This window comes from Pinus tabuliformis, chromosome 9, assembly GCF_031772625.1.
Source record: "Pinus tabuliformis cultivar Carrire ecotype Pingquan chromosome 9, CPIR1, whole genome shotgun sequence".
NCBI classification, from domain to species: domain Eukaryota; kingdom Viridiplantae; phylum Streptophyta; class Pinopsida; order Pinales; family Pinaceae; genus Pinus; species Pinus tabuliformis.
In genome coordinates, this window is record NC_142307.1 from 756,644,711 (window position 1) to 756,661,802 (window position 17,092).

The following is a 17,092-nucleotide window of genomic DNA, read 5'->3' on the forward strand; positions in this document are numbered from 1 at the left end:
ACCCATAATTTTATTAATTGTAATATAGCCAAGGACTTGAATTGCTTCCTAGATCCAACACTAGAGTGTCAAGTGACGGTTGTAAGTGGAGGAACCATAAATTGCTCTGTAAAGTGCCATAATATCAAGCTATCCACATGAGAATATGTGTTGAATAGCCCAATGTTTTCCGTTCTAATGGGTGGTGCTGATGTTGTACTAGGAGTCCAATGGCTACAATCCTTGGGTACAATAGCTTTTAATTTTCAAGAACTTTTTATGAAATTTTCTTCGGAAGGAAAGGAAGTTGAATTAAGGGTATCACAGGGAAACCAGGAAAGATAATCAACTCTGACGGAATGACAAAGCTTCTAAATAAAGAACAACGTGGCGTAATTGCACAATTATGTTCCCTAACTGTTCACACATCGAAATCATGTATTTCTCCAGATCTCCAAAAAGTATTGGACAATCATTCCAGGGTATTTGAGACTCCCAAACGTCTCCCACGTATTCGTGATCATGATCAAGCTATTCATTTTATTCCGGGATGTGTTCCTCCAAACGTCAAGCCTTATAGATATCCATATGCCCAAAGGAGTGAAATTGAACATATGGTTGCAGAAATGGTAGAGGTTGGTACAATTATCCAACCAAATTTGATAAACAAAGGAAGGTATGAATGGAAGAATGGCGAAGTAGGGTGGGAATTCATTCAAAAGTTGCAGAATATCATAATTCAAATAATATTGCCAGAACTTGAAGAGGAAGGAAAAATCATATTGGAACCTGGAGCAGTCACAGAAACAAGAACCCGACAGCTAGGAAATCGATCAATTTCAGAGTATCTCATCAAGTGGAAGAACTTACCCGCTGAATATTCCACATGGGAGGACAAGAATTTTATACAGAAGCGTCAAGAACTACTCAAGCGTTGAGGACAACACTTTTTGAAGGAGAGGGGCATGTTAGGCCCCTATACTACTAGTGTAACTCCTTATGGTTATCAGTATAGCCCCCTTATTATATTGTTGTACCCATGTAGTCCCCATATTGTTATTATTGTGCACCATAGAAGCCCACTATTGTTATTATTGTGCCCTTACATTATTATTGTTATGTCGGCTTTGATTATATTATGACCCCTTAGACTCCTATATATAGAAAGGAGGTCTTGTCATTTGCATCATCCAAGAATTTTTTCATTTGTGTAATGTAAAGGAGGTTTCCCCCTCGAAGAGGCTGAATTCTAAGGCATTGATCTATCTTTTCTATACTTTTGTGAGCTAGTTTCATAACAATATTGGTCCAAGAAGCAACTTCTTAGGTTCAACATGTTTATCGTGGGCAGTTATTTTTAGAAACAAAACTTAATTTCCTTTTCATCTTTTAAGAGTTGATAAAAGGACGAAAAGGTGACTCTAGTCGCTTTTGTTGGTTTAGTGAGCTTGAAAGGACAAGTGCTTTATGATCTTTTCAAATTTGAGTTAGAAAATATCAAAATGACCACTCAGATAACTCTAGGAAAAAGGAGTACCAAGTAACCGTGAACTGCAATATACACCCCATCAAATAAATTTACCAAGGACTTGATGTATGTGTAGGAAATCTCACCAAATGCTGTGTTTGATGTATCACGTTTACAGGGAGGCAGACTTGGCTTCCTATGGATAAAGGTTTGCAACCTATGAGGGTCTCCCTTTATATACTCGATGATATGGGGAGCACAAGCCCGTGCTAGCCTTGTCTAATGCAAGAGTGAATGACAACTCCTAAGTTTTATAGACGTCGGAACACATCTCTGGCCTAGACCACTAAGTATGAACATTAATGTTTCAAATTCTCCTTAGGTTCATTGATAGATTTTAAAGGTAATATTGAAATTACGTTTTGATTTCAAGGCCTTAACGATGTCACATGTTCTAAAATGCAGCTAAATGATGAAATTGAACTCCTTTCATTTGATGAAGGCTACCTATGTAGGGAAGAGAAACACCCAAATCATGTACCAAACAAGCAACAATGCATCAATGACAATTTCCCAATGCTAAATGAAAAACATGAAATGTAATCTTTCATATGATAAGAAAATACAATGCCAAAATAAAATCTTAAAGTGATCTACCTTAAGATATAATGATGATTTATTTTTCACTTTAATGCAATAGATTTAATCTAGTGCAAAAGAGCAAAAGAGGACGAAAACAACTCATAATCATGAAAATCTCTTTCACGGTAATGATTTTGAATGCAACAAATTCTTCGAAAACTACTTAAAAGATAAACACTTTCACTTTCACTTTTCGAAACACAAAATTCAAAGCAAATACTTCCTTTCAGTTCAATCGAAACAAACAATTTTGTAATCTATTGCTTGCCAAATGGAACTAAAGTGAATTTCAAAGCATCTACTCAATTCGACACTAATGAAAAAAACTTAATACCCAAGAACCAATAGTGATTTGCAAATGACTTCCAAACACAAAAAGACTCTTTGAACAAGGGTAATTGATCAAGGAAGAGAAGACCAATGAGTGAATGAAGGATGACCTAGAGGTCCTAGAAACCCTAGAAGGAAAATCAAGCTCCAAACACACTCTAACCAAATCAAGAGGCAATCGTAATCAGAGAAACATGTCAAGCAAGACAACGACACTAAAATCACACTAGTAAGTCACTAACAGGAGGAAAAATACAAAAACAAGAAGACAACCCCTAATTTTCTATAGCCTCTGATATCATTGCACCTATTAAGAGAAAAGCAACGATCATCACTACTGTAATCAACATATCCACGATGTCATCACGGCTGTCAGGGACAAAACTGCAATGATCAAGAAAAATAAAGAAAAAACAAAAATCTTCAAGAGCACAACAAATTAAGAACCTTCAAACAATTACCAGAAAGTGAGAATCGTTACAGACAAGAAAACAAGTCTAAGATTTGATGGTTGGTCAAACTCATCACAACAACAAGGTGCATTAGGGGACTTTTGAGGTCTAAAATGGGCCTCTTAAGAAAAATGTACAACCAAAATCAACTTTATAAGAACCAATAAGATTTAAGATGATGACGTCAACCATAGGGGATGATTCACCATTTTTGGGGTAAAAACGTAAAAAGATTAAAAAATAATAAAATAATAAAACTATTTTTTCAACTTATCTCCTTAAGGTTTTACTCAAATTTCGAGCGGGGATACTCCTTGGATGAAAAAATTAATTCTTCATCCAAGGAGTACCCATGTTGCATACTTCTGATGGACCCTATTACATGAGAAATGAGAAATACATGAAAAAGCGTGATTGCAATAACATTTTTCATGTATTTCTCATTTTTCATGTAGCAGACTCCATCGAAAGTATGCAACATGGGTACTCCTTGGATGATGAATCAAATTATGCATCCAACAAGTGTTCCTTCTTGAAATTTGAGTAAAGCCATAGGGAGATAAGTTGAAAATACAAGTTGAAAAAGTAAATTTTCTTTTTTCCCTCTAAATTTTGATGATGTAATCTAATCTTATTTTATTTTTTCCACTATTATTTTATAATTTCCGTAGGAGGCCCATTTTAGACCTCAAAATTCCCCTAATGAAGGATTGGATGGAAAGGATCATAGGATCCCCAGCAGAGTCGCCATTTTGTTGTCTAGGTAAATCCTCTCTGCGGACAAAAATGATCCCTTTAGCCCAATGAGGGGTCTAGAAATTGAAGTGAAAATCTACTAGATACTTTCCTAAGTTTCAATTGAAAAGAGAGACGAAGAAGATAACCTACCTCGTTTTGATACTATCTCGATCTCCTTTGTTGAATACCTTAAATCACTTGCGTCATGGGCTCGTTCCTGCTGCTCTCAGTGTTTATGCACCTGCACAAGAGATCAAGACACAACAAGGCATGCAAACACAAATAGCATATTCAAAAGAAACCTACTTAACTGATCAAGGAATGTTAAGCTAAATGATACATGAGCATACACATTTAGGGAAAATGAACCAGTAGTTGTATATTAATAGAAAATAAGGGGAAGCATACAACCAAGCCTTGATGTTGATAGGCTCTCCTTGAATGAATATCCAAGTCCAAGATAAGCTCTCCAAGAACTCCTTCTCCAAGCCAAATGAATAGCATATAGGCACAATCTTAGCATAAGGGTGCAAATAGACATAGACCAACCATTTGGGAATGGGAGAGGATGAATATATAGGCTAGGAAAGGGAGTTAGGACCTCTCCAAAGATAGGATTAGGCCCTTATATCAAGGAGGTAGCTCATAGGGATAAGACCAAGAGGCCAAGTTGGGAGAATTTGACCTCATCTATGCCAAACAACCTCCATCTCGCCACTCTGGAAGCTTCTAGATCATGAAGCTTCTCATCCTCTTTGGGAAAAATAATTTTTTGGGACCATCGTGGGTATACAAGTGAACAGGGCGATGCCATCGTGGGTCAAGTACAATGCAACATGAGATCATCGTTGTTTTTGGTCTCATAAGAGCGATGATCCTCAAATTAGGGTTTTAGAGCAATTTTCTTCAGGGAAAGCTCAAGGCATTTTTTAATCAATGTCTTAGGAAGGATCTCAATTGCATATATGAATGAGTACACTGCATGATGATCATGTTTCGGGCACTTTGGGATATGTCACAAGGAAGTTCATGAGGTGTGACAAAATACTGTGTAACACCCTCGCTTTGCTGACCTGACTTGGCCAGGGGGGTTCGCTATTGGATCTCCATCGCCCATCTATTGTCCAATCTCTACCATTTATTGACATAAGCACCAAGGGATCTAGTACTTGGTCCTAACTCTTGGCCATATGGCTTATTAAGGCTTGAGGCCCCTTTTATTATGGAACTTTAAAATTCCTAGCCCCCTCACACACACACATACACACAGATATATATATATATATCTTCCCTTGGCACTTGGTTACGATATCTTCCCATATGGGTGAGGTAAGCCTTGAGGTCTTATATCCCAGGGGCCTAAGGTTCCTAGCCCGTGCCCTTTTTGTGTATGAAATACGTTTCACACACAAATTTCTAGCCCTCATGAGATTTGCATAGACTCAACGCAGTCATCAAATCTCGATATGAATTTACACATATTACACACACACACACACACAAAAAGACATTGGCCCAACTCGACATTATGTATATATATATATATATATATATGTTCAATTATACAAACAAGGCTATTCCTCTTGAATCTATATTTATAATCAAGGACTAGATTTACCAAACCTTCAATGCCATTATGTAATTATCAATCAGAGATTTCCCATCCCTGATACTAAGGAAAATTAGACAACCTTTCAAACTCAAGCAATAGTAGAATTGCATAATCATTACATCTATGTCGTTGCACTAGATCTTATGCTCATAACAACACATGAATTAAAAAAAAATTAATTCATGCAAGAAATCAATATTCCTTGATGTCAATATGGAAAATTTGTCAACACCATGGTCAACATACAATATTAAATGCACAAGAACATGGGCTAGCGTTAAGCCATCACACATTCATGAATTAATCCCTCTTGATCAACCAAACATAAGTAGCATTATCCATTCACCTAGGAACCAAAATTCCTCAACCTTAACATAGGCATTAAATAACACGTGAAACATGTGCATTACATTTATGAGGACATGAGCATGATTAAACACTTATCTTTTAAAAGAGGTCTGACAACTGAGATTGGGACTTCAACTCTCCACCCAACCTTAGATTGGTTTGCACTGTGGCATTTCTTGTAGCCAATCACCCCCGAGCCAAATTCCAGAGATTGAGGAGGAATGCTCAAAGGAAAACCAATATCACTAGCTGAAACAGAGACTCTAGAGGTTGCATCACCTCCAACCACAAATAGAAAACTTAAACTAACTGAAAAAGGGAATCCAGAGGCTCAACACCTCCACCCACCATCTATTCAATCAATAGGTTGAAATAAGGAATCCAGAAGCCTCTCATCCTCCACCCACCAACCAAACCGAGCAATCTTGAGGCTCTTCACCTCCACCCTCAGAGTAATGTCCACAATGGCTCCACCTAGGATTGGGAATCTTGAACACAACATAATTAAAACCATAAAAAAAAGAAGCAAGAAAGATCCAGAATGCTCCTTGTTAGGAATCTAAGAAGTGGACCTCCACCTCAGCTGTCCTGGGGATCCAAAGATTAACCATCTACACCCTCCATCTAATCATGGAATCCAAAGGGAACTACTCCTCACCTAAGAGATGTTCTTCCAACTTTCAATGCTCAACTGAGATATTAGTCTTCTTCTTCTTGCAACAGTCATAGAGCTTTGTTCCCTTCGTTATTCTCTTACGCTCATCCTCCTTCCCTTATCTCCATAAGTCCATGATGATCAATCTCCCTGCTTGCCTAAAATGCACTCAACTCCTCCTCTCTTCTCTATGTGCACCCCCATGATCTCTCACATACCTTCCTTTCTTTCATGCCTCCATGATCTATTTTCCCTGCCAGTTCATGAATTTTCCAGGCCAGTGAAATGATGCCACGTGCTTATTTTCTCCCAAAAATCTCCCTCGTTTCTTTTCAATTATTTTCTTGTTGCAACAGATGGCCAACTCTCCTTCTATGTGCTCTTGACTATGATTTGATTTCTCAAGAACGTGTCCATATCCTCCTTATTTTTTTTCCCTTTCTTGCTTGTATACTATTTCAAGCGACATGTTTTATGTCCTTATTCTCTGCTCAGTTAATTTATATAACCAATCCACTTAGGCACACTTTCTAGCCTCCCATGGATTTCATTTAATCAACTCATGCTTCCTTCTAATCCCAAGCAATCTCCTTCCTCATCTCTATAAATCTGTGTCCTAATCTCAACCCATTTTTTTTAAATTAAAACCAAAATAGTTACAACATTTACAATGGGGGGTTAGCCTAGGGCTGTCACAACATAAATGGAAAAAGACATATTATTATATTTTTCATTTCAATTTCGCACTTTGAGTCTTCACTTTGGCCTATGTCTATAATATCCACCAAATATTATGGACGCAATAAAAAGATGAAAGTTTGTAAACAAAACCCCTAAATGGCATTCCCTACATTATTTTCTATATACTTTCAAACCAATCAATACCTCATATTTATCTTCTACTTCTTCTTGTATCTAGACCTATGCCCTAGTTTGGATTAGGGTTGACATTGCCACCTAGATAGGGATTATCATAGAGATTAATACCATTAGTGAATACATTAATGAAAAATGTGGGCATAAATACCTATGGTTTTCCTCCAATTCTTCATTTTTTTTGCAAAATGAGTCTTTTAACAACTTCAAATTGTTTATTTATATCGACTCCATGCATCCCATAAGTAGGTTCACTACACAAATAATAGATTCACGGGTTGTGTTTTCGATGTTAGTTCCACAACAGGTGTTGTATATGACCAAACTAGCATTATTGGACTAAGCACCAAAACTCTACACCTAAAATACTATAATTGTGGAAGAACTTCAAGAAATAAAATAGAAAGGAATACCTATAGTGGTCACCCTTTTCTTCAGGGGATTGTTCATCCACCCTTAAAAGGTTATGGTATGACTCAAAGAACGTTGGCTAGCCTTAAAACAATTGAGAATATTTTTGTATTACCATGGCTTAATATTCCATTAGTTATAGTTTTATTTTTGTTTCAAATAGGTCATGTGGTGACGACAACATTATCTTTTCTAGGAAATTTCATCTCGAAGTACATGCTCAATGCGGACAGGCTTCTCAAGGCCTATAGTGAGCTCATAGAGAATGTACATCAATGAAAAACACATGGCACTATATTATGTGTTCCAATTTTTCGCTTTAAGTATTTACTTTAGTATATTCCTACAATGTCCTTTGAATATTACATGGACAAAGAAAAATGGCTTAATATTCCGTTAGTTCTAATGTTTGCAAAACCCTATATAGCATTAACTACTTGGTTTTTCTCATGTTTTCAAAGCAATAAATGATGTAGAGATATGGCAATAGAATTGCAACTGCACAAGAAATTTAATCTAAATCTAGAGACACAATTCTACTCTACTAATCTGCGTAAATTAATTCACAATTTAGAACAACATTTGCAAACATGCATCAATCACATATACAGGGACACAAGTGTATTTAGGGGAAACCAACTGGTAAAAACCCATTAAACATTCTTGCATTAATCACATGAATAGAGAATCTATTACAATTGTTAGCTCCAATTCTGAGCTAAACTTACAAAAGAATAAATGTTCTCTTTGCTCAATGAGAAGCTCTGACCCATACTTAGTCAATTTCTGCCCCACCTGAGCACTTATTTCCTTGCACAAATCCTGAGGAAATTGACCCCTATTCTTTAGGAATTTACTCCAAAATGATTGCGCAATTCCCAAGGATTGATTGTTGATTGCATGCAACACATGTACACTAAAAACTAGTCTACAACTGATGTTACATTGCCTTGGAATATACACCACAACTGAGCAATTTGAATCCCTTGCATGCATGAGCTATTTTTGGTTGATTGATTAGTTAATTAGATGATCTCTGAGTTAGACTGATTTCCTCCTGCACAACTGACCTCCAACTCGGTCTATTAATTGTTAGAACTAGTTTAATTGAGTACAACTAGAAATAACTAAACTGGATTGCTACAAATTATAAATCAGCAAATGAAAACTAAACTCCGAGCCCACTAACTCGAATTTACTAAGCTAGATAAGTGACAATAACCATGTCACTTCAGTTAATTGCCTCTAAGTTGTCTACTGATGTGGAAATTTCAAATTTTCTCAATTTTCTTGCTACACTTCTCAATACTCCCTCTTAGAAAGAAAGGGATTATCAACCACCGCTATCCTACACCTGTGGAATTCGAACTTCCCTCTTGACAAAGCCTTTGTCAAGATGTCAACATCTTGTTCCTCTATAGGAATGTATTCTCTGCAAACAATCTCGTAAATGATGATAACAAATATCTATATGCTTGGATCTAACATGAAATATCATATTCTCAAAAATCTTAATGCAGCTCTAATTATCGATGTTTGAAAATTATATATTACGGAGCAATGGAACACATAAAATATTGCAGAAATATAAACACAGAAAATGCATAAAACGAGAGAGACACAGATATACGTGGTTCACCTAGTTTGGGCTACGTCCACGGAGAAACAATCAGTCCTTCCTTTTATATTATCCAGCAAACTAAAGAGATACAACCTACAGTAGATCTGCTGTAACACCCTCTTCGCTCTCAATCTCCTCTCTCTTTCTCACTCAGAATACACATCTACATAGATGCAATACAATTCCCTCATATATAGTGAAGGGTTGCCTTCTAGGGAAAAAAACCCTAAATTAAACATAACTTCTACCGTCAGATCTCCGCCTAATGAATGGCCCAAATTGACTAGAAATTACTATACTTTTACAAGGAAATTTTACATCTATTCTTAGCTTCGGGGGCATTGCCCCCGAAACCCCCCGCCAGGGGGGCTCCCCAAAGGTCGCAGCCACCCCCCCTGGACCCCCCCTGCAGTGAATATTTTACGGGCGGCAACGTTTCGAACTGGGGTCCAATGTGGCGATACCTTTGAATACAGAAGATAATCAAGCTCCACACCCAAAAATCGCAATAGATCATAGTTGGATCTATTTCTTGACCAAACAACCCCACAAGTATCTTTCTCTTCTAGGTTTCCTCACATGCTACTTGAATTGCAACCATGTATTCAGCTTCTGTGGGGCTGAGTGCCACAGACCTCTACTTCCTGCTGTACCAAGATATTGGTGTAGACCTAATACTAAAAATTCCACCTGATGTACTATTTTGGTTCGATGGACTCCCTACCCAATTTGCATCTGTGAAGCCACACAACCTCACTCCCTATGCCAGTATGTACCATAATCCATACTAGGTAGTGCCTCTGAGGTACCACGAAACTTGCTTAGTTGCCTTCCAATACAATTTGGTCGACCTAACCACAGCTTGGCTCAGCTTGTTGACTGCATAAAACATATGTAGTCATGTGTTCATGGGATACACCAATTAACCCACTAGTTGCCGATAAATGGTAGCATCAACCTTTTAACCTAACATGGCATTCTCCTTCCTCAGGTGTCTCCATAGGCTTGCAACTCTCCATGTGAAATATCTATAGTATCTCGATGGAATACTTGACTTGAGACACAAACAATTCCCCATCGCATTTCCACACTTCCAGCTTGAAGAAGTAGTGCATGTGACCTATGTCTTTCATCTCAAATTCCCTTGCAAGGTCCTCCTTGCAAGGGTTGATCAATTGATCATCACCTGCCCATGTTAAATCATCAACATATAAAAAAATGATAACCAATTTACCTTCTACCAAAATATGATACAGGTTAGCATCCACTTCACTTTTGGTGAATCCCAATCCAGTGAGATAACTATCGATTTAAGTGTACCAAGCTCGGGGTGCATGTTTGAGACCGTATAATGCTCACTTAAGTTTACACACATGATACTCCCGGTCAAATGTCTCAAAACCTTTTGGTTTCTTTATGTACACTTCCTCCTTAATAACAACATTGAGAAATGTAGTTTTTACATCCTTTTGGTGGATCTTCCACCCCATGTGCGCAGTCAGTGCAAGAATTTATCTAATGGATGAATAATTGATCTATTTTTTTATCATACTCTAATTTAACAATACTACCATTTTCATAACTAGACGATTATCAAGTGATGGTAAGTTGATCATGGCACAAGTAGTGTTACAAAACACATCTTTCTATTGGCTTCATCTATACATGTTATCAAATCAAAGCACATAATCAAGAAAATTAATTCCATTATCTCAAACTTTCTTTGGTCCAATGTGTTCCATTTGGTGAGTCTAGAGGATATTGCTAAACACAAGGATGTTGGTGGATGGGGAACATAATTTTTAGAAAAAAATGGATGGTCATTGATGACGAAGAGCTTTTGGCAAGCAATTTTTGGCATTGGTTTGTGGTACTCCATTATTCGGGAGAAATATCTAAAAAATACATATTGCATCTATTGGATTAAAAACGGTGTTGGGCACACACAAAATATCTCAATTATTTGGCAAGGCTTCATGAAGGTCAAACTATGGCTCATTAGAAATCTGTAGTGGGAGATCAAGAATGGCATGATGGTCGAGGTTGGACTTGATCCGATCTTTGGTTTTCAAGGCAACCATACTCCATTTTTCGAGACTTTGACTCATCTGCACAATATTTATCAAATCTTTTCAATGGCATCGTTAGGTTTACATACCCCATTCTAGAAACACGATGAGGACTTGGGTCTTTATGGTCAATCAACTATTATTTGGGAAGCTTTCGTCAATAAACTGTGCAAGGCCGAGATTTCTCTTCAACATGCCCCTAATTCTGTTCAATGGGGTGGTATTCCTATCAAGAGCGATATATATATATATGATTACATCACTTGCAATTCACAATCCTTTGTTTCAAAGTGTTGGTTCAAGCCCATATGGACTTGGAACATGCCTTTAAAATTAAAAATTTCGGAATAGCTAACATGGAAGAATAAATTTCTCGCATAGAAAACATGGGAAAATCTTTGTAAAAAGGGTTTCCAAGGCCCAAATAGATGTTGTTTGTGCAAGGCAGCATACGAAAAGGCCTTCCATTTGTTTATATCATGCCAAGTGGCCAAGGTCATTTGGAACATAGTTCTACAACACATTCACAAGGTTGTTTCTCCAAAATATACATCGATTGAAGCTTGTATTCGATACCAGAAGTCAAATTGTAAGGAGTACAAAATCATTTCATTTTCCTTTTTCTTCAGAGGCATTTGGCCCTATCAGAATGCTCTCATTTCATTTTCCTTTTTCTTCAGAGGCATTTGGCGCCATCAGAATGCTCTCATATATGATATTTTTCGGATTAACGATAACAATTGGATTTTTTTCCATGAAAATGTCCCATTTCATGTCCCATTCCACCCAAAAGCTCATTCCACGAAATTGGTTTTCATGGAAACATCTCCTGGTAGGTTTTTCTATGGTGCTGCTCGATTACAGAAATGCTACTATGGTGACCATATTGTTTTAACAACAAATTCACATATTCACTAAAGATCGAATTGTGGCTTGGGCACAAATACATGGATAGAAGTTATTGCATTGTGGGGACTTTTACTATTCTGTGCGCGATGATTCCAACTGGACGCTGTTTGTTTTTGGTGACTCTAAGGTCACAATCGATTGGATTAATGACACAGACTCTAAATTGTTTATTATTATTTTTATTTAATAGAAAACAATTCGAAGCCGTGAAAGGAAATGGTTCTCGAAAACTCCGGTGAAGGTTCTCGTTACCTCTCTGTGCGCACACTCCCCTTACTGCCATATTCCTTTTCGACGTCTAAATTTCTTGGCCGTCGATATACATTTTCTATATAACTCGAAACGTTTTCCACGAAAACACAATCACATCATTCACACGATGAAACGTGTTTTCCACGAAAACACAATCACATCATTCACACGATGAAACGTTTTTTACGTGTTTCCTGAACCAAAACACACGGTACCCATTTTCTTATCTTTATGTTTTTTTAAATTTGAGTTTTTAAAACTGGGAGGAATCCTCGACAAATTGCACGCCAATAAAGTGATAACAAATGAATGTGAAAAGATAGGGACCGGAGTCGATCACGAGTCTATGACTACAAATACGGAAGATTCGCAGCAATTCATCTGAGCCGTTCGGAGATCTATTTAAGCCACCCAATGTTCTCCTTCAATTCCCCATCATTTCATTAACATCGTTAGCTTGTTTATGCCCTTCTCTCTTACATTTTATTCTGCGAGTCCCTGTTTCCTTCTTTCATCATACATTGCCTCCTTCCCTATTGCATTCGCTCTTCTCCCCATATTCAACATATCTGGTATTCTTTACAGCCAATCTTCTTTGATTCTTCTGAAATTATGGGAGTTTCATAACTGGAACATAATTTTCTTGTTTTCATGCCTTTTGATGTGCATATACTTCAGTGTATCGGGATAATAATTTTTTGGTATATGTATTGCAGAGTGATCGATAATGGTGCTGGATGAGAATCGACTCGTGACAGAGCAGGGGCCTCGATATGACTGCCTTCTGTTTGGTGAGCATCACACTTCTTTTTTTGTTTTTTAAGTGCCTTCTATATGTATTCGTTTCTGATTCCAATCTGCTGTTCTAGATCTGGATGACACATTATATCCCTTAAGCTCCGGACTAGCTGCAGCATGCACAAGCAACATCAGAGGTAATCTTGTAGCTAATCTGCCCCTCAAAATTTATGTAATTTAAGTATTCTTTTTAAGGAAATGTTAATCTTTAGATTTTAATCTAAACCAGCGTCTGAAATGCAACCCGGAAAGCTTGGAGTTGCATATTCAGATTGCCACCGAATAATTTCTTGGAATTTAAATGAGCTTGTTGTATGCATCTCCAACTTTGCAACATGAAGTTGATCAGACCCAGATAGACTATGGGCTTAGTGTTCATATTCAATACGCCCAATATATTGTCTATATCTAACGCACTGTTGCACACACACAGTTGGATCACCCCACCCCTACTGGGGTTGTAGATGCAATTAAGACTTCTCTTAAGCCATTGAGGGAGCTTTTGAGGTTTGAATTGTGTGTGCGATCTGGTTGTTGTACGACAGATTATGTGAATCAAAAACTGGGAGTTGAAGAGAGCAGAGTCCCTGACTTGAGCAGAGAGCTGTATAAAAATTATGGGACAACCATGGCTGGACTCAGGGTAAGCATTTCATCTTATTCAACATGGTATTTCAACTTCTAAGGTTAAAATGACCGTTTTTTAGGAGCCTTCTGTCGCTGATTACTAAGGAATTCTGCAATCCCCTTATGTGTCATTGGTTAGCAAGTAGCTTAATATGAGCTGATTTCAATCAGAACCTGCCTCCTGGAATGACTGCAGAACATCTGAGACATACTATCCATAATTACTCTATGGTTTTCTTTAATTTTACTGGCCACTACTCTGCCAAGATACCTTCTGCAAATTCATGAGACTGAAACCCTTTTTCTCATCTGTGGTCTTTAAGACTCAAGGAATTCTCTTCTTGCCGCACTAATGATGATATATGAATGCAAATATAAGGTGTTATAAATGTCTTTATTTAAGAACTACTACCCATATCAATTTCTAAAATATGGAATTATGATCAACCTCCTAGCTAGGAATTGCAATTGGATTGAGATCATTTTTCTCGACTTTCATGTTCATGAATTCATTACATATTTTTGACAGTATTCTTTGTTCTACGCAGGCAGTGGGCTATGAATTTGACTATGACGATTACCACAGGTATCTAAGAAATCTTGTATCTTCTGGTTGGAAAATTTACAGCTATCTAATGTTTCAACTTTCAACAAAATCAGAGAAAATGCCAGTGATTTGACTTTCATTTTTTAGACTGTTTGGAATACCATTGATTGCTTTTCGCCTTAAACGCTATCCTGCTTCACTCACTGGAAACAAATATTTCTTTTACAGTTTTGTTCATGGAAGATTGCCATATGAGAATCTTAAACAAGACCCTGTGCTGAAGAACTTGTTATTAAGCATGCCTCAGAGGAAAATTGTAAGATCATATGGATCCCTTCAAATTCTTTTTACGATGATAACACATAATGAAGTCCTTGGTTTTCTTTGGAAACAACTTATTAGCGTGCTCGTTAACCGCTTGTAACTTTGTTTTGCGAAAACAGATATTTACAAACAGTGACAAAGTTCATGCTGCAAAGGCCCTTAACAGGCTGGGATTGGAAGATTGCTTTGAAAGCATAATATGCTTTGAGACACTTAATCCTCCAAAAATTACTGAAAGCAATAATGAACGGAATATGCCCGCTAGTAACTCTACAATCCCAAAGACACCCATAATTTGCAAGCCCTCAAAGGATGCCATGGAGCAGGCTGTTCGCCTTGCAAAAGCTGATCCACAAAGAACGGTATGGTACTAAAGATTTTGATGGCCATTTTCCTTCAGCTATCCATTTTTTCACGAAAATGAATTATATAATACATTAGCTATCAGTATAGATGTACATTAAGATTGACTCATCAAGGTACCGTAGAAAGTTTATACCAAATCCCCCTTAGTAAACAAACAAGGATAGCTAACATCTCTGCTTTGGCCCCAGTGTGAGGGTACAGGGATATCCTATATCTATACGTTTTCTAAAAATGGCCATTCTTGCTGAAATCTCTCAGGGTGAATGACCTAGTTGTCTTTTGAGAAGTTATGTTGCAGTGGTATTTTTACAAGAAAAAGATGCATGTTGCTCTGATCATGTCCCACATACTGCCCATTTATCCACTTGTCTCTGAAAACAGTCCCTTTCCAACGAGGAGGATCTACAAAGAGAATATTGTATTGAGTCCCAAAACATAAATCTGAAGGTGTAGGTGTGTGACAGAGATGGTTAAACAAGAAATAGATGTTTGTTAGTCTGATCACATCCCACATACTGCTCAATTATGCATCAGTTCCCGAACAACCCCTTTTCAGTGGAGAGGAGGTACAAAGGGACTGTTGTACGCAATTGTAATCTAGACTCAAATCAATCTGGCAACCTGCAATTCGACATCATCCATTTTTATTTACCTTATGCATATCATTTCAACAACATCTATTGTAAGGGTTTCTATTAAATCTATAATGTTTCCGTGCAGATTTTCTTTGATGACAGTCCCAGGAATATAGCCGCAGGAAAGCGTGCAGGCCTCCATACCGTATTGGTAAAGACCATATAATTCTAAATGGGATATAATGCTTTTGTAAAAATGCGTAATTGGTTGAATCTTCATCTAATTTTAACATTGGCTTTCACTGTTAACAGGTAGGCACTTCGTTCCGAGCAGAGGGAGCAGATTTTTCCCTTCAAAGTATTCACAACATTAGAGAAGCTCTGCCCGAGATTTGGGAAGAAGCAGATGCAGAGAGCACCAAAAATGTTGCGCACTCAAGAGGAGCAGGGGCAACTATTGAAACTGTTGTCACTGCATAATCCATAGTCTGATTAAATGAGGGAATAGAGTAGACTATCCCAACTGGAGTGTGACTCTGGTTAGAGGAAACTCCTGTTCTCTGTAATCTTAGAGTTTTGCCTCTCAACAAAGGAAACTGCTGTAGTCTCTAACCTTGTTGAAATGTGTATCTGATCTGAAGAATCCCATTACTGGATGCAATAATATTAATTCCAGACAGATTGATCAATAGATGAAATCCATGTTTATTTGGAACAATAACTCTTCTCTCAAGGTTAGATGAGATGCTTTTTTAATGTTTCCTCTTTTTGGGAGAGCTCTGTTTTAAAATTTTACCCACAGTACTCTGTTACTGAGTGAGAGCTCTGTTTTAAAATTTTACCCACAGTACTCTGGTACAGAGTGATTAGATGAGATGTTTTTTTTCATGTTTCTTCTTTTTGGGAGAACTCTGTTTTAAAATTACCCACTGTGTGATCTCTTTTTGGGAGAGTTTTGTTTTAAAATTACTTACAGGACTCTATACCAAGTCAGATACTATCAGATATTAAATTAGTGTATGAGATCTTGTTTGTAAGATAAAAAATTTATTTTCACTTTGTAATTTGACAATTATGTTTTTAACTCTAAAACATATGGTTTTAAACCTATACCTCTCAAGAAAAAACATGCTGTCAATTATTAAAGCCACTCAAACGATATAAATTTTAATTATTTTTATTATTTATTAAAAATACCATCGCATCAATTCAGATCAGAAAAGTCACTAACAGCGATGTAACGATGCAAAACGGCAATTAGCTACTATGATAGGGAAGCCACTGACAACGATGTAACGATGCAAAACAGCAATTAAGTAGTATGATAGGGAAACACAATTAAAAATTGGTCGGTTTGGTCGGGAATTAAAAATTATAAAGAAACACAATTCTCATATACATAAAATAAATAATATGACCGCCAAATTGAGCTCCGTTCCGAAAAGGGCCAATCGCAGGAAATTGGTCAGTTTGGTCATGCGCACCCAAAAATG

General features: G+C 37.2%; 1 protein-coding gene across 1 annotated transcript; it reads left to right on the forward strand.

Moving 5' to 3' along the window:
* The first annotated feature begins 12,705 nt into the window (after nt 1-12,705).
* LOC149150915 (uncharacterized protein C24B11.05-like) lies at nt 12,706-16,321 on the forward strand. The gene is made up of 9 exons (XM_089437815.1): nt 12,706-12,934; nt 13,079-13,153; nt 13,232-13,297; nt 13,706-13,803; nt 14,336-14,373; nt 14,563-14,650; nt 14,778-15,020; nt 15,745-15,810; nt 15,912-16,321. The coding sequence occupies exons 2-9, from the start codon at nt 13,090-13,092 to the stop codon at nt 16,077-16,079; spliced, it is 831 nt and encodes a 276-aa protein (XP_089293941.1). The 5' UTR covers nt 12,706-12,934; nt 13,079-13,089; the 3' UTR covers nt 16,080-16,321.
* The last annotated feature ends 771 nt before the right edge of the window (nt 16,322-17,092 follow it).

What these genes read in the sequence shown, in the direction of transcription:
- LOC149150915 (XM_089437815.1), top strand. Translation starts at nt 13,090, where the DNA reads ATGGTGCTGGATGAGAATCGACTCGTGACAGAGCAGGGGCCTCGATAT. An exon ending in GACTATGACGATTACCACAG is followed by an intron (nt 14,374 to 14,562) that starts GTATCTAAGAAA and finishes TTTCTTTTACAG; the next exon opens with TTTTGTTCATGGAAGATTGC. An exon ending in AAGCTGATCCACAAAGAACG is followed by an intron (nt 15,021 to 15,744) that starts GTATGGTACTAA and finishes GTTTCCGTGCAG; the next exon opens with ATTTTCTTTGATGACAGTCC.